This window comes from Anopheles cruzii, chromosome 2 (assembly GCF_943734635.1).
Source record: "Anopheles cruzii chromosome 2, idAnoCruzAS_RS32_06, whole genome shotgun sequence".
NCBI classification, from domain to species: Eukaryota; Metazoa; Arthropoda; class Insecta; order Diptera; family Culicidae; genus Anopheles; species Anopheles cruzii.
The window spans coordinates 2,352,862-2,370,630 of record NC_069144.1 but is presented as its reverse complement, the minus strand read 5'-3'; the positions used below and the strand labels follow the sequence as shown (position 1 = coordinate 2,370,630).

At 52.0% G+C, this 17,769-nt stretch overlaps 2 protein-coding genes across 2 annotated transcripts; one reads left to right on the top strand and one right to left on the bottom strand.

The window, feature by feature from the left end:
* Nucleotides 1-3,493: 3,493 nt before the first annotated feature.
* LOC128278104 (peritrophin-48-like) lies at nucleotides 3,494-4,331 on the bottom strand. The gene is made up of 2 exons (XM_053016768.1): nucleotides 4,272-4,331; nucleotides 3,494-4,204 (listed from the first exon to the last, which is right to left on the bottom strand). The coding sequence occupies exons 1-2, from the start codon at nucleotides 4,320-4,322 to the stop codon at nucleotides 3,494-3,496; spliced, it is 762 nt and encodes a 253-aa protein (XP_052872728.1). The 5' UTR covers nucleotides 4,323-4,331.
* A 12,470-nt stretch (nucleotides 4,332-16,801) lies between these two features.
* Nucleotides 16,802-17,559, top strand: LOC128278105 (probable endochitinase). The gene is made up of 2 exons (XM_053016769.1): nucleotides 16,802-16,864; nucleotides 16,927-17,559. The coding sequence occupies exons 1-2, from the start codon at nucleotides 16,802-16,804 to the stop codon at nucleotides 17,557-17,559; spliced, it is 696 nt and encodes a 231-aa protein (XP_052872729.1).
* Nucleotides 17,560-17,769: the final 210 nt, after the last annotated feature.

Here is a 17,769-nt window from a genome sequence, read left to right as displayed (position 1 = left end):
CACGGAACAGGGATGTCATTGTGTTTGCTTCGCAGGGCTCAGCTTCCCCTTCCTGCATCCGTTTGCTGGCGAAATTCTTCTGGCCGGAGGCATTTGGAAAATGGTCTTTCATATTTAGCTCCGAACTGCAAGCGCCGAACCAAATAACAGGAGAGCATACCAGGTACCAGCCTTTTTCAAGTTACCTTGTTGACTGTTACCCGCGAATCGTCAGAACTGAACTGAGGGGAATAGTTGAGGAATGCGGAATACTTTCCACTCCAGAGCCGGCTTCCGGATTACTAGAGACACATTCCGATGCCCGGAACTATGCCCGGGACGACTGCGGGTTTGGCGTCTACTTGCGCCGGATCGTGGCAATTTATTTTTGAGAATGCCCAAAACATCCCAACTCGTGGCATATCCTTTGCCAACGAAACGACACGCTTCTATCATGAACCGACGTAAACAAAGAATAATTAACCAAATGTGCCGTGTGTGTGTGTGTGTCTGCCATCATCACTCACGGTCGGCCGCGAATAGGAAGCGTATAATTACGATTACGACCGTCCCCCGAAGCTAACGGCCACACGAGGAAGCGAAGGAACGCACAGGCGCGCGCCCTCCACACGTGCGTTCTTCATTTCCGCTGGCAATCAACTGGATAAATGGCACCCTTGAAGTGAAGTGTTGTGTGTGGTTGGCCCGGGGGCAAGGTGAGTGTAATCCATCACCCGGCTCAGCGCTCAGCATTGTTTGCTCCCATTCTTTGGTTGTTGGCCTCGCGTCGGTTGATGGGCACAATCCACACATACGAGGCGCAAGAGCCCGGCAATCGTCTCAATTATCACCTCTCAATAATTGCACCTCTCCCGAACTCTCCACGCGTCACTGGAATGTGGATACGCCGGTCGCATTCCGGTCGAAGGACGAAAGGGAATGTCACCCGCCGGGAGGTTTCCATTACTCGTTCTAATTCATTTTCGCTTCCTAAAGCCAACCACTTTGCAGCTTTAATCACATTAACTGACGGCAGGACCGGGGACTGAGGCCATCTTGAAGACCGAGTCCCATTGTCGAATTATTGGCCTTTATGAATTTAGTGCCCGTAAAGTGCTGCTCCGAGCCGAATATGAAGTAAAGTGGCCCCCCCCTCAGGAACTCCCAATTTTTCCCTCTGGAGCAACCGAAAAAGGTTTCCGATTTTCCACTTCCTTTCGAAGTCACTTTTTTTTATTCTTTTGCTAATTTTAATTCAATTTCAGTCACTCGGTCGTGCGCGCGCGTTTGTAATGAAGACTAGACCAGAGGTCCTCCAATCCGGGTCTGTCAACCCGTTTCCCAGCATGGAGATTGTGGATCGATTTCAAGAAGCGCTACGCCACCAGGCGCCTCCATCATCTCGGCTCCCGGGCATTATGCAGCACACTTCCACCGAAGCCGAATGATTGTCCTTTTTTGCGCCACGTAACGACGGTTCCCTCGGCACCAATTTGGCGGCCCGCGTCTCGTCTCGTGTCCTGAGGAAATATTTTCCAATTCTCTTCCGTTTTCCGAAAGCATTTTTGATATTTTGCTTGAGTGGCGCGTTGGGCCGTTGCCCCTCAGTGCCAAATGGCACGCAAAAGGTGTGATAAAGTGGAGCCAAGTGACTGCAATCAAGTAAGAACAATCGAACGGCGCAAATGGGATTGCCTTTTGCGTGGGGGGTGGCACCGATTTTGCGTTGAACGTGCTGCACTGCGGACCAGGAATGTGTGTTCGGTTACGCTCCTTTACCACGGCACCCGTGTTTTTGTGTGTGTGTGTGTGTGTGCTTAGCCCAACATTTCGTGCACCTTTAACCCTCCGATTTGCACCCTTTTCAAAACCCTCGCTCGATTCGCTTTCTTCCGATGAACTCTATCTCTCTATCTTCTTCCCAAAAAGGAAACATCTTTTGATAATGGGCACTCCGTTGCACCCCGATTGGGCCAATCTTTCATCAACGCGTGGACTCCGGGCAATTTTCACGCCATTCTTTTCCCGGGGAAAACGGCAAACATTCTTTCGTTCGCTTGGTTGCTTGCTGAAAAGTAAATGTTTCGTCTGTACGATTCGGTCTGGTCTGTCTGTTGAAGGCCCCGGGCACCGAGAAGGCAACCAACCGAATGCGAATGCGTTTTGTGTGGCTTCTACTTACTTCTACCATTTTACTGTTTCATCCCCGGTCGTCGTCGTCGTCTTCGGTGCAGTGAATTCTCCCAGTAATGGCCAACGTTGGGCGTACGAAGTCGGACCCAGGCCACGGATTGCATTTGCTTAGCACAGAGAGAGCGAGAGAGAGAGCGCGGGCAGCAGCATAAAAGCATAGTTCCGGAGATACAAGCGGGGGGCAGTTTTGGGAACAATAGGACCACGGGAGTTTACAGACTTTATTAACTATCATCGTGTTCCCCCCGTTTTTTATAATCGGACCGCGCAGCGCAGCATAAACGCAGCATAGAATAGCAAATGTGTCGTGTGTGTCGTTCGATCTAAAAGTCTAACAGCAAGTAAAAGTTTTATGAAAACTCTAAACTATTTCGATGTTCTCAATAAAAGTAACGTAACTCAATCAATCTAACGGTTTCGACGGTTCGGTGTAGCAAAAAGAAGCCAGACACACACAACTCGGAACGTCCAAGATGTTAGCGGACGCACTGGCGGAAGTGCGTCTTTATAAACCAATATTATATAAAAAAAGCAAAAAGCAACAGCATTAAAGAATTCGTATTCGTACCCTTAAAATACCGATCAAAACCGAGCACTCCAAAACTATGCACCAGACCTTTTTCGATCTTCATATTCATCGTCGTACGTCGTGTGTGTTGGTGTTATGCTTGGCGCGAAGCTTTGTGGTCCGGCCGGCCGAAAATAGTTGTTTTTTGTAACCGAATAGCTACGCGAAGTCCGTTAACCGAGCGCACTCAGAATATCCGTACCGAACCGTAGCTGTTTTATACTCGCAAACCCCGAGAATTACATGGATGGACACGGACCTGAAAGGGCGCGTTTAGGAAAGGAAGATTTTACACCTAGTGACCCGTTTTTGCTAACCACAAAGCGAGCGAGAGAGAGAGAGAGCGATGCCAAAGATGTTACTAGATTACCAGATTTATTTATTTTAGCATTTCCGAGTCAGGTCAGGAACCGTCAGGATCGCCGATGCTTAATGTTACCGATTCGTTTCCATTTTAAATGTTGTTTGCCAGGATTAGAACGAGGAGGATTGAGTCGAGGTACCTTTCCCTTCCAGCGTAGCACATTAAATCGACTCCACTCCGGTTAGCCGCCGGCCAATTGCTTATTGACGACGATCGAACCAGTAAGCGAAAGAAAAGACTCATTTTGTAATAGTCCGACGGTAGCGAAATAAAACGAAAAATGGTTTTCCTTTTGTTCTTGGTTTAATGGTGCTTCAAATTTTTAAACCTTTATTTTCGGGGAGGGTAAGGGACCAACACCGGGGGTGCTACTTGAATTATGCCGCGGCTTAACACTTGACATTCTGGGACCAATCGCACACGTTGCGCACATTGTCGAAAGACGTACCGACCGGACACTCCATCAGCCGCAGCTGGCTGGAGCCGATGCATCGGACAAATTCCCGACAGTTCGAAGGATTGCGGACCATGGCTCCGAGGGGCTTTCCGCGGCATAGCATCTGCAGATTGTTCTGGTTGTTGGTTGGTGGTGGCACAACGGGGAGCGTCGGAGGGAGCACGACCGGGGGGACGAACGGGGGCATAACCACCGGAGGTACTACGACTGGCGGAACAAACGGTGGGTTCGGCTGGCTGACCGTTCCGCAAATGGCATCCCCGTGCTCGAGGCACGTTTTACGCCACGCATCGAAGTTCGTTCCGTGAGGACACTGGAAAGCGATGGCCCCGGTGCCGGAACATTGGTAGAACTGCTGGCAATCCTGCACATTCGGCAACAGCATCGCGATCGGTTGGTTAATGCAGGCCGTCACGGTGTGCTCGATCCGCGATGGGTTTGCCTTGATGGCGGAGTTGATGACGTTGGCCGGAAGGTTGCCCCACTCGCAGTGCACCCGGTTGGTCATGTCGCAGGCCAGCGTGCGCGGATTGAACAGCGTATTGTCCGGGCACGAGAACAGGATGGTGCGGCCCGAACGGCACATGAAAAACTCCTTGCAGTTCATCGGATTCGGCACCAGTTTGCCGGGCGTTGTGCATAACTGTCGGAGCGAATCAGCAAATTAAACCGCAGCTAAAACTCCAGCGAGGTTGAATACGAGAACTCACCTGAGCGCTCGCCGCGGCCACTAGGGCCGCAAAGACAACGAAATGCTGCATATCTATCTCCGGTTGGTTTCACTCTCTGGTCTGGAATGTTTCTGGTGGTGCACAAAGTACTATGCCATTCCACGGCCCAGAACTAGATATTTATAGGGTGTGGTCCGATTATTCTGAGCAACGTATCGGCGGGCGCACTGATAAGATATCGCTGCAATTGTTGAGAACGTATTGTCAATTGTCCATCAAGCATCGGAAACCCTGTTCCCCAGGGGTGACTCCGGGCGCGCGATGAAGATAGTGACGCGCCTCGGACGTAGCACTATCGAAAGTTCTCATCTTGTTCGAATTCGGGTGCCCGTTGACAAGCCCGCCAGGTGATACGATCGGTGTGGAATTCCAATCGTAAGACGACCGTTCTCTGTTCAAAGCATGATCGTGGTCACTGGCACACGTAACTAGTGACAGGCGGCTAAACGGAAGAGGGATTTCCCGGTGTGTCCCGGGGCCCACTACGTTGTGTTTTGTGTCAGGCTTACAGCTTGCTAACATGGCACAACCGGTCACTGGTTGTGCTTCCGCGAAAAGAATTGAGGTGTACCAGCAAAACAACATTGACCGAAATGTTTAGTCATTGCCAGAGAAACGGTGATTCATCGATCGGCGCTGAGCAAAATTCATAATTACGTTAGACCGGCCTAAGCACCCAGCGAAATCCAAACAGTCAGCAAATTCGAGCTGCATCAGCATTTCTTCTCCATAAATGCTAGGTTTAAAAGTCGAAAATAAGATTGTGTACACAGATTTGGTGCTCCTCATTATGCTTGACATCTGTCAAAGGATTTCAACTTAAAACGAATGTTTTAGTCGGCAAATTACGTCTGAGAGCGTTTGAACATGCCTGAAAAGTATGAAATGCGAGCTGTAAAAAATTGCTACAGGAATATTTTGGTATGAATACTTTTGACCAGCAGTGTAAGCTACGTAATCGATTGCGTTCAAAGCTAAGATTATGCTTCGCAACATTGCGTGCCAGTAAACGCTGGTGGCGCCCTCTGTCCGTGAGAAACGCGGCTGTCGATTCTCAAAGAGCAACCAGATTGATTTCATTCTCTCCCAATAGATGGCTCTGTTCAATTCAAAAATTCAGTTACAGTATGTGACAAAAGTTTGTATGACCTTAAATAATGATTTCGAACAACTTTATTTAATCAAAAATCATTCCACAGCTCAATTATTCAACTATCTCTATCACAAAAATCAATAATTATTATCATTATATTATTTAACTGTTCGGTAGCTAAACTTATTTTTGCTTTTACTAATTACTATTGTTAGCCTGATTATTAATCTCTTTTATTACATTAACTAACTGACCCGAAGAACTTTGCTCCGCCTAAGAGGCAATAAATAAGAAGGTTTGAAAAAAGTGCGAAGGTTAAACCATGTCATTCTCGAAGGCACAGCTTCGCACGCCATTTGCCACGAAGGAAATTTCTTTTACACCCTTCGACTACGTGGTTGACCCGCGCACTTTGATGGCACTGATTCCGAATGCGAGCTGACACGCTGAAAGCTGAGCCGGTTGGTTGCCGGAGGTGTGAAGGATTGATTTTTACAAGTTTAATTTTATTAAACACCGAACGCGTTCAACCTGGGGCCCTGGGGATTGCGCTACTTGACGAGGGAAACGAGGGAATAACGCCCGCTCTCTCGGTCAACGTTCCGGATCATCGACGGTGAGTTATTTTGCTTCGCACCTACCGATTAGCACCAGCATAAAGTCCTCGTCCTGGTAGTGACATAACATATTTTTTACACCATCACCGTTCTTTTACTGGGGTTCGTTGGGCCGGGGTCACAATGAAGATTTGCACGTGACGCGGTCTGTATGCCGGTGGTTAATTTAATTAATCATCCCCGGTGGTCCTCGCCGTACGCTGCAGATGCTGCGTAGCGTTTGTGGAATGTGCTCAGGGCATTGACATCGAGAGCTAATGTTTCTAAAAGGTTACTAAATAATTTGTGGCCTTCAATACGACCACCTTTCGTTAGTTAAAAGCTTTGTCTGTAACAACATAAACCGAAATATTAAAAACGACGAACCTTTTCTGTGGGCGCAGTTTGGCGTTCGTGACGATCGAAATTATAAAGGTAGGTATCATTGGGTTTATTATTATTTGTTCGATACGGTTTCGCTCCCGGCGGCGGCGGCGGTTGGGTCCGTTTCGGTGGCCACGGGTTTTTTTCCGCCGTAGCCGCCATAGTAACGGAAGCTTTCCCGAAAAGCATGATCAACATGCAAACACGAACGGTTTGCATGGCCATTAATTAGCTAGGAGTATTTGGGCTTTGGCTGCCCGTTTTTTCTGAGGGACCCACTTTCCCTTTGTGGCCGCGTAATTTTGGGGTTTAAACTTTGAGGTTACTTTACCCAAGGATAGACCAGAGCCAACTATTTGACTATTGCGTTTCCATGATCGCAGCAAGCCTACATTTAACAAGATGTCAACTTCCTTTCAAACTGATCAGCTCATCGTTCTCAGGTGCGCTTTTCAGTGCGTTTTCGATCGGTGACCACAGCCAGACAATGTCTCCTCATCCGGTGGTGTTTTCGCATTCGTTCGCTCGAACAAAACGCGGCATCCGGTTAATCGTTCGTTTAGCGCAGAAAATTGGTACCTTGCGCTTGCGCGGCCGTTGCGTCGCTGACAATGCTCGCGCACAGAGTCAGAGTCGAACGGATTTGCGTGCATTCGGTCGGAAATCGCCCCGGCGCCCAGTCTATCATTAGGCCAAACTGTTGATGATAATGCCAAACACGGATCACTGACTGTGTGTGAGGTTGACGACGACGGCAATCATCCGGCCACCACCGCAACTGTTAAGAGCGCGTTGCGCCTCACAGATTAGAGGCTTGTTGGAGAACAAAAAGCGCATCCATGTGTCTAGAAAATTTCACAATCGCATTTCAAAGCCCTGTGGCCACGGCAGAAAGGGGTGGCCAGTCATTATGAGAACGTTCAACTCTGTGTACTGGCAGAAATTGTGATGAGATCCGGGCACTGGGTGGGCGGTGGTGGTAAGGTACCCGTCTCCGGTGCGGCCACCGAAACAATCGACCGCCATTGTGCGACCGCCTCCAACGACTGTGGGGAACCTTGTTTTGTCACCAAATATTAGGTGCCGAATGACGAAAACGAGGTAAATAGAAGCGCTCCATTTGTTGGGTAATTATTTTTGGGAAAGTATGCCCCAAGGTGATTGTGGGCCGTTTGCGGCGTCATCGGGGAACTACGTTTTATGGTTTTGCTTAGCCACGGCGCACAAACATCGATGTGTTTGCGCGTGCAGTTGCGTCAATTATGCTGAATCAGCTCGGTTTGTGGACGGTTTTGAACAGTCCTACCGATTGTGTTTTCCGGAAGATGAGCTGCGTCCTATTTTCCATTGATTTCCATTGCATCAATCATAAAAGAAGCCTTTGACATCTCATTGGATAGTGTAACTTGGGTCTATCGCCATGATCCTGAATCAAAACAAAAGGCCAAAAAGTGGTGGTTCTTCGGCTCCGAAAGCAGTTCGTCTCCAGAAATCGGCCAAGAAGTTGTTGGCATCAGCCTTTTGGGATACGAAAGCACCTCCCTTAGCGACTTTCATCTGTTTCCAGGCCTAACCACAAAACTTATTCAACAGCCTGGTAGATTAGAACGCCAAAGTTTAGCGACGAATTTATTACAGAAAACGCCCTAAATCTACCTCCGGCCTATCTCCTACGGCCAATAAAATTAACCTTTCGCCGGTGTGACTTTGAACGGCCAATGCTCACAATAAAAGAATGGATCGTCGATGTGGAATTCAAATTAGCTGACCTGCTGCTGCTGCTGCCACTGTTGCTCCACAACCCTTTTGGGATGGGCCTGATTGACGTCCCAGAATAGACCAACGACACTGCCGCGCCGTCCGATCTAGGAATTCTGTTCGGGTCCAAAAAGCGATCGCGCGCTACCGAATCCGAGTCAGGGAAAAAATCTTAATCTTAACGCTTCATGCGAATTTACGGCGACGGGGGAACGCACTGGGCGAAGAGCGCCGCGGGGCGCCTTTTCCGAGATCCGAGACCGTGAAATTTGATATTCTCCATCTGCTTGCGTCTCTCGGTCCCCATCTCTCGTCATGCGCCGCACCTCACGTCGTAGATCGGCACCCTCGGCTAGAGGGATAATTCAATGGAAATAGATTAAATTAAACAGCCCTCGAAAAGCAGCGTGAGGCATCAAACAACGAACCTTCACTGATCTTCGGACACAAGCTTGTCATCTTCGATTAACGACGGTGTGGCCCCCCGAAAAGGCCGCAAGCCCAACGGGAAGGCGAAGAAGAAGGAAAGTAAAACGTTGATTTGAGAGTTTCGCACGATTATCATAATACTATGTTGGGGCTATCGTGGGGCCTCGGACTTCGGAGGTCAATTATGCTGCAGTGTGTCCTCCGATTCGTGCGTAAAAGTGTGACTCAGAAAAAAACGGTTGTTCGTCTAATATCGCTTCTCGCTTTCGAGAGGCTGCGTTTGCATGTTAACCCATCCACGGGGCCAACATGAGCGTCAACGCGGTTGCATGTCGCGCGTTGCGTTGCAGCCCGGGCCTCCGTTAGATAATTATCCCTGATCCCGGGCATCCCGCCTGATGACGGTGGGGAGATCATGGCGAGGCCGAGGACCTTGCTCTCGTGCATCTTGTGCACTTTTCGATGCTGGTCCACCAAAATCGTGCACGCACCGTGGCCAATCTACCGGACCAATGACCTTTCCCGGGGCGGAGGTTCGAAGGGTGCGTTTTTCTCCGAAAGCGTCGAGATTGGCGTCGAGTGGATGAAGTTCTCTGAACCCTTTGCGGTGCTGTTATGTAACCATTTTTGCCCAGGATCGCCCTCATTAAACATCTGTTATTAGCCTCAGGCCCAGGCGGATTTGTTTGCCCCGTTTTGGAAAGCCCGGCAATTGAACCGGAAAAGTTTTGTTCGTTGTTCGGTTCACACGACACGTTTGCCATTTTCTTTCTTCATGAACAACAAAAAAGGTTTAAGCGCCTTGCGTCTTTTCTTGGCTTGTGTCTTAAATTATTTCGGGGTTTGTGCTTCGAGCCCCGAGGCCAATTATGACTCTTGCCCGGTCGAAGCATTGTTCAACTATTTTGCCTTTAATTTTAGTCGCAACACATTATCGATCGGCCGTAGCCCGAAATGTTCATTGGATCCTAGCCCAGCAATTACCTAATTCCCCGTCGCCGTGTGATGGTTCCGATCAACGAATCGAACGACAGAACTCGGCGATGCACCTTGAGTCGCGACCCTTATCAATCAAAACAGGTGAAAAATGCTCCGTTTAATTTCCGCTTCCCGATTTCATGCACCGTTGTGATGGTGAGAGAGAGAGAAAATACAAGAAACACATTTAGACCTCCTCCTGGGCCGCGGTATCCGGTACCTTTCTCTGGGTTCCGTTGTTTTGTGTTTCAATTATCGTAATGTTCTTTATTTTTACGAAGACGATCACCCGGACGATCGGGTGTTTCCTTTTCAAATAAACAAAACTATGCCCAGCCCAGATAACCCCGACGGCGACGGCGGCAGAGGAACAGAAGTTAGAACCCCAGCGGGAGCTCGGTAATTGCTTGATCGATTTTTATCGTCAGCAATCCGTTTCCGAACTCCGCTGCGCCGTTGATGGCACCCTGGTGTGGTGTGTGGTACCCCATTCCTTCGGGTCGCATCCCTTTTCTACGGGGCGAACCCAGCGAAGGAAGGCATAAAGTTAATGGTATCGGAAACGATGATCTCGCACAACACGGCGCAGGTAGATGATCCTTCGAGTCCTTGACGATCGACCGACCGAAAGTCACACGTAACACGAGGGTGCGAATGGGAAGTGGGCACGATGTGGGAAACATCAAGAAAGGTCTTTAAGAGCCTTTTCTTTAAGAGGACGCATTTCGAGGACCTACGCAGCGGCCCAGTATCTCATAAGTCACATCCTCGCGCGCGCGCACTTCGGTGTCGGAGCCAGGAGTGAAAAATGGCACACAATTTGGTCCCTAATCGGGTCGCTGGATCTGGGCAGAGCCCTTTGAAGTCGCTCGCGACCCCGAGGCGGTCTCGGTAGCGGACCCTCGGTTCGGATGGTAATTTTGGCAGGAGAAGTGATTTCCGCATAAATCAACATTACGCCCCAACGGGTCCCGGGATTGGAAGAACTAGTCCGAGGCGAGAGCTTCCGCGATGTGCCGATCGGTACCGATAATCGTTCCGAATGCAAGCGATTCAAATACGCCGAGAGATCTCGGCAAACCGCCTTTGGCTAGGATCGATCGAACCGGCAAGATTCGCAGCAAATGGGACCTCCGGAGCACGAGTTCTTCGAGTTCGAATCCCGAAAACGAAGCCACGAATGCTTCTGGAAACTCTGGGCGCTCGTCGCTTATCACGATTACCACGCAGGAAGGTGCATTACTGCGAGTAGCAGTAATTGCAGCGAAGGAAACGATAAATCAACAGCACCTGTGCCGGAAGCACGCCACCGGAAAATTCGCCTCGAACTCGAGGTCGCAGATTGTGGCGAACTTTTACCACCGTACACCGTGCAGGTTTGTGTGCACTAAAAAACAACGCTCGAAAACCAGTTCTGCCAAGGGGGTTTGCTGGGGGTTTCATAACAAAAAACGAGCCTTAAAACTAATCCTTTATTAGTACGTCAATACACAACGTCGAACGGTCGACACGTGCAGCTCGTGCGGCCGATAATTGCTATAATTACGCATCCGATTGGCACACCAGTGAGATACCCGGGTGATCGGTGCAACTTTTCAAATTTTAATCAACAGCCGCCAATTGCCAGCTTTCAACCCGCGAGCCGGATGGCGCCGCCGAGAGCCTTACTCGTGCAGCCTGCGGCGGCCGAACCGGATTCCTAGAAGAGAGCGAACTCCGGCAGCAGCATAAACCATAGCGCCACGAAATCAATTATCGAGTGTAAAAAGTCGAACGGCGCCGGCAGATCTCGGGTCCGGTGCGAAAGGCATCGAATGTTTCAATCAGTGCAAACAAAGCCATAACTCTTATCGCGGGTTGCGCGCGGGTTTCGCGAGGTTTTTCGGCTGCGAGTGCGATGATAAATGGCCAACATAATCGCATAGTCCAAGCGCGCCGGGCAGGAACACGTCTCAATCGGGATCGGCGGGTCGTGATCGGATGCGCGTCAGCGCGCCGCCGCGGATCGCTTCCGATTGATTTATCTCCGCGCGGTTTTCGACGCAGACTCCGCGAAGTAGCAATTTCCGATACTTCGCCACGAAGCTATGGAGTGAAGAAATGGACCAAGAGACTAAGGTAAATACTTATTAATGCGTTCCTTCGATCCTTCGAGGCTTACTAGATCACTTCTTCAGCATGCTGCTCACACCGTCATCTCGTCGGTGTGCCATAAAACTGCCATAAAAGCTTCACAGCAAACCGGTAACCCTACCTATTACGTCCCCCACCGGATGCCGTGGGCTCTCCGCGCGTTACACGCGTGGCCCTTTTCACCCTTTCACTGCGCATCGTTGCGCAACTCATGGGCTCAATTTCATATGCTTAGCGTGTGCGCACCGGGCGCACCTAACGCGAGTAGTAACGCGAGCCGAGCTAGGCGCAAACCATGCGCTTCCGTGCCACCAGCAGCAGCACCAGCATCCTCCGGCTCCGTTTTCGGGCCCTTGAGCGACAACCGATTTAAAGTTGCGCCAACCGGACCGGACCAAGCCAATCAGAGAGACAGAGAGATAGAGAGCGGGCCCTCCGCCACCGAAAACACTGTGGTCCGCGGACCACAATTAAAGCCCCGGATGAGGTGGTCCCCGGAGACGTCCGCGGCTGCCTGCCCGGGACTGAGCAAAATAATTTGAAATTTTAAATTGTCCATCAATTAGCTCACCAATTACCCGTCCACCGTTTCTAGGACTGCGCGCACCTACCCAGCTACCTACCTACCGGTTGGCTTAATTAGAAGGTCAGTTTCAGTGGCCGGAGCCGGCGTTTTTCGTGCCCTCCGGGCGCCACCACGAACTGGTTCGCCCGTTGACGACTCTCGGGATTATTCGATCGAATCGCTAGCTGGCTGGCCGGCTGGCCGCTACTTGGGCTGGTGACATGACATCAACAAGGCAATTTGTTTGCCGACCTCCGTCAACCGCGGGCTGTCCGCAAGCGAACGCTATCTCGGGTGTCGCATCTAATGTCCGAGCGCCTGTGTCCACCGCGAAGACTTTGATGGTTACTCGGAGCTGGAAATGACATGGCCACCTTCACACGGCGGCGGGCGAACGCGGACGCTGGCAGAAGGAGGTTGATAATTACTGCTGATTATTATGTCACTTGTGCGCGGCGCATATGTCTTCCCCTTGTCGCACTCGTTCGCACTTTGCAGCGCAGTGGCCCGCCGATGACAGCTAGGGTCAGGGTACCTTATGATTCCGTTCGATTCTTCGATTCGGATCGGGTGTGTCGAATCCGCTTCAGGGCTCTCAACTCATCACATTCCAGCATTCCAAACACCGCGGGTGAGCCGCAGCTGTCTTACGATTCGTGCCTCTGACCTCGCTCCGGGCCAATTTCGGCACACCCCATCGTGACACATCAGAAACCGGGCCCAAAACCTCCGGGGATCGGTGTGCCGTGATGCGCGAAAGGGCCCCCGTGTCCGGGATCCTACCGGGTGACCACCGGTGCATGAACAAGCTCCGTTAGGATGCTCCCGCGCGCGGTCTCCAACTCGGCCAGCACCTCTCTTCTCGATCCTGCCGGACAAATCGATGCTCCGGATACACACAAAAAACCTGCATCATTGTTCATTGTGTGTCGTTATTGGATCGTGGCGAAGCCCCATAACACTCCGCACCCCCCACCGCGGGTGAACAAGACTTAGATGGCGGCGCTCCGGTTGGTCGGGCGAGAACGAGAAATGAGGCCACAAGGTGTTAAGCTTTGGACCGGAGAGCAGGTCCAAGAGATCGTGCTGGGTCCTCTGGGCCATCACGCGGTAGCCGAAAGCCGCCAGAAGCCACGTTCGGGGTGAAAGGAGCGAGCGAATGGCCTCGGTTGCCTCGGTTGCCTCGGCGCAGCGGGAGTTCCTGTAGGCCCGGCACCGGGGAACTTTAATTAAAATTTCCCTATACTTGACTACCTCCTTAAACGGCCTGGCCAGGGATCAGGCTCCCCGCGGGGAGTGCCCCTTGGGACCTTCCGCTGGCAATTCAGAAGCTAGGATCGAATTAACATATTGAGTGACTAGTTTACCGGCCACGGTTCCGATGACGTGGGCCTGATCTTCACAATTCACGCGGCGCAGCCATTCTTGGCGCGTTCTCACGTCTCTCCGGGATGGAATTCCGGGAATACCTTCTAGTCGCCGCCGCCCGATGCTGGGCGAAGATCCTCCCAAAAGCCGTCCCGGGGTCCGTTCCCCGATGCTGTCACTTTCGATTGATTTCAAACGAAGGCCTTGATCAGTCCACTGACCACTTCTAGACCCGAAGTTAACACCATGGGGAAGCAGATCCGGGAAGCCTGTTTTTGGGGCCCAGACTGCGTCAGGAACTTAGTCTCTGAGTCGCAGATATTTATGGTCAACATTCAAGATTGAACAATCTCAGTCGGATCCATTGATTGAATATCATAACCATAAACGTGTACCTCGTCCGGCGACTGGAACCCACAGGACGACCGGAGTCTCTGCCCTGGAAGGAGCAGAAAAAGGAATTGAATTTCGGTGTACACACGGGCACAAAGTATTCGACTTTGTTCGATCTTTAACGAGGCTGGCGTCACTTCGGGACGCCGGAACGCCGGATCGTGCGGGCAGAAAACCCACCGGGAACCCACTTTAAGCTCTTTAAACGCTAAGTTTTAGTGGCCATAAGTCATATTTGATGTGTGCTTCGAACATTCTGAAGTGCCAACACTCCCTCCCACACGCGCTCTCTCTCGCGGTGGCCACTACCTTGTAGCAAGGGCGAGCCACGTTTACGAGCTGCATTCCCACCGGACTGCACCGTGATGATGATTCGACGGAAAGCCAACAAATAAATTACCGTTTTATTGGGGCCCCGAGTCCGAGCCCGTTTTTATGGACCGGACTGGACGGCTGGTCGATTGCACGTCAGAGCTCCCGTCCCGGTGGGTGACTTATGGTGAGGAGCTTGGTGGCGCTCAGTTAGAGGGCGCCAGTTCCCTTCGCCCCCCCCCCCAAAACAGGTGCACTATGGGCCGTTTAGCAGCACAAAATATTCAGTTCGATGTGGCCATTTGATTCGGTTGGCCACGGATTGATTTTCGGAAGGCCCATTTTTATGACGAACATTGGCGAGGCACACTGAGTCGGCGCTGTCATAAATCTGTCAGCTAATTTGCTCCATGGCTAGCTCGGATGGGTTTTCGTGGCGAGCGGAGTGCTTAATTCTGCAACTTGTAACCACAATGTGCAATGCGAAGGATTGGCTCCAGACCAGACCTTAGCCAGAGCCTTTATTGGTTGGAGATATTCAAATAAGACTTCTAGAGGGCGCCCCGAAACTCCGGGACATAAAATCGATATTTATTAACTTATACTGCTGATTAGTTGCCCGACCGAGAGAGAGCCGTGGTTGAAACATTGTCCGCGGAGTCTGCGGATTACCATCCGAGCGTGCCATTCGGATTGATTCCGGAACGCACAAGGGCATCCTTTCGAGTAGCAGCAAAAAGATCAAGTGGCCACAAATAAAACTCGATCGGCCAACAAACCGACCGACTCGACCGACGGGCGGACCTGACTGACTCACGGAACATGTTTTGCCCGGGCCGCCTGATATTTCACAACGTCTTATTAGCATAATTATTCGCTTCCAATTGCACCGATAATTGAGCGCTGCCAATTACTACTGCCGCTGTCGCTGCCGCTGCTCCGTATCGGATGCGAGGCGAGTCAAGCATGCGCACCAGTTATGCGTACTCAGCGTCCACCGTCCCCGCCGAAGGCCACACCGCCACCAGTTGGGGGGGTTGCCGCCAATCAACGCAGTTCGTGTGTGACCGCGCAGCATCCTTGCGCCCCCGAAAAGTGCCGTTTTTTTTCGGCACAAGAAGAACATTTAAATTTGGTGTGTGTGCGCCCGCCACTCCGGGCCGCGTGATCCGAAATATGTCAGAGAGGCAAACATTGACAGTGCGCGCAGCCACGATCATCACGCAGATCCTCAGTAGTAGAAAAGGCCCGGGAATCGACACATTGGCCGAGGGTGACGATTGCGCTGGGCCCGGATCGCTGTTTGCGACACGCACGATCTTCACCGCCGTGGCCGATTTCGTTTGACCTTCTTCTCCTCTCGCACACGGACGATCGATATCGCTCGAGGGCGGGAATTGTGAGAATGCCCGACTCCGGGGTCCGCCGACATTCTAACCCCGCGAGGTTGCGTGACCGAGGGTCCAGGGAGAAATTTACTCCGAAACCAGCGAACGCGCCGCGCAATGTGTGTGTGTGTGGGTTACGGCCGGTAAGTATCCTCGGCACCCGTCCCTCCCAGCCGTACTCTGCGCCGTGCGCGCCTTGGAGATGACGGCTTACTTTTGCGGCACGGCACGGCACGGCTTGGCATTCACTTTGCTTGCGAAGAGTTGTTGATTGGTTCGCGTTCGGCTCGCCAGGGAAGGGATGAAGCCAATTCGCCGCCCTGCTTCCTCCCCAACAGTAGCCGTTGCGGTCACGTCAAGATCGGCCGCTGCATCACTCGAGTCGCCGCGAGAGCGAACGGGGCACTCCAAACGGTAGCAAATTGCAATTATCTGCATGCCTCTGCGAGGAGCGACCTGCGACGAGGACTGGACGCCGTGGCGCGGGTGTCGATGCAGAAAATTATAGCCTGCACCCGGCCTGACTGCGACTGCGTGATTCGCAAGGGCCTAGCAGTATGGCGGCTTCCCGCGGGACCCCGTGCGCCGGAAATCGAATCGCATGCGCCGCTGATTGATTGATCCTGGCGCGAGGGAGATCGACAGATCCCACGATTGGCGGGATCGCCAACTTTACCGCAGAAAATGGCTACCGAATTCCGAAAAGGGTTCCCAAATGGCGGCCTCCAGGCGGCTTTCTAGGAAGAAGCCTAAAACCCCGGTGCCCGGGGAGTTTTAGGAAATCTCTGAAAAGAATTAGACCAAATTAGATTAATCATTCCGGGTCGGCTCCGGGTTCTAGGAAGGGCTTACTAACCTTCGGCGAGGAGCATGCCATTTGGCCGCTACTGGAGCTGGAGCCCAATTACGCGTTTAGATCGATCGATGGCGCTCAGGAGCCGTGTCCAAACTTCAGGCAGTGATTGGTGTATCTACGATCTGCCGGCGTGACACGATAGCGTCTTCCTCATGTCACGCATGCATGTTGATCGCCCGGCGTCGATAGGCGAGTTGATAAAACATCCCCACGCCCGGTGGCCGATATTCCATTCCGTGGTGAGCCATACCTAACGATGAAGCAGATACTTCCAGTGTTCGCCCTTCTTGGGGCCTTGGCTCTTGCGCAAGGATTTGAGGTAACTTCACCGCGGGTTTTCAGCTTCCGTCTACACACTAATCGCTCCCCCCCGGGTGACAGCTATGTAACCTGAAGGAGCCCGGTGAGCTGGTGAGGAATCCCCGGAACTGCGCGGAGTTCTTCATGTGCCGCCCTGGTGGCCGCCCCGTGCGGTTCTCGTGCCCCGCCGGAATGTCCTTCGATACGGCGCGCAACTCGTGTGGCTTCGGCTGGATGATCTGCAACGACAGTGGCTGGAACGGGGTGGAAGACCCCACGGGTCAGTACGATCCGATCGCGACGAATCCTTCGTTCCTGGACGCACTCAATGGGGTGTGTAGCGGAGCACCGACCGGAAGCCTTCGTCCGGAGCGGTCCGGATGCGCTGGGTTTTATCAGTGTTCGACGGCGGGCTCGATACGCTTCGAGTGTCCGGTCGGGACACTGTTCGACAGCAACCGCCGGTACTGTGAGGCGGCCGATCTGGCGTCGTGTAACGTACAACAGGTGCCCAATCCCGGACCCGCTGGTAATCTGCTCGATGTGATGTGCTTCGGCAAGCGAGTCGGTACCAAGTTCGGTCACCCGTTGAACTGCTCGCAGTACTTCCAGTGCGATGGCCGCAACAAGGCCATCCTGTTCGACTGTCCGCGGGGCACGGCGTACGATAAGGTTCGCCGGGTGTGCGGATTCACCAGCAGCGTCGTTTGCTGAGCTGAGCTGACCCTTGATTTCCGGAGAGTGCGTCCGTGCTCATTTTACACCTGGCGAAGGCAGGCACTTTTAATTGGACTCGGAAAAGAAATAAAACAATACAGTGTCCGCGGGAGGGGGAACCGTCGAAAAAACGTCGAAGCTCCGTCGATTCGATCATCGATTCGATGGGTCTCCTTTTGGTGCAGCTGCCTACCGATGGCGAAACGG

Bases quoted from the DNA above. Each gene is read 5' to 3' on its own strand.
- LOC128278104 (XM_053016768.1), bottom strand. From the start codon at position 4,322: ATGCAGCATTTCGTTGTCTTTGCGGCCCTAGTGGCCGCGGCGAGCGCT. The intron at 4,205-4,271 runs GTGAGTTCTCGT...TCGCTCCGACAG, and splicing joins TGGCCGCGGCGAGCGCTCAG to TTATGCACAACGCCCGGCAA.
- LOC128278105 (XM_053016769.1), top strand. From the start codon at position 16,802: ATGAAGCAGATACTTCCAGTGTTCGCCCTTCTTGGGGCCTTGGCTCTT. The intron at 16,865-16,926 runs GTAACTTCACCG...CCCGGGTGACAG, and splicing joins CTCTTGCGCAAGGATTTGAG to CTATGTAACCTGAAGGAGCC.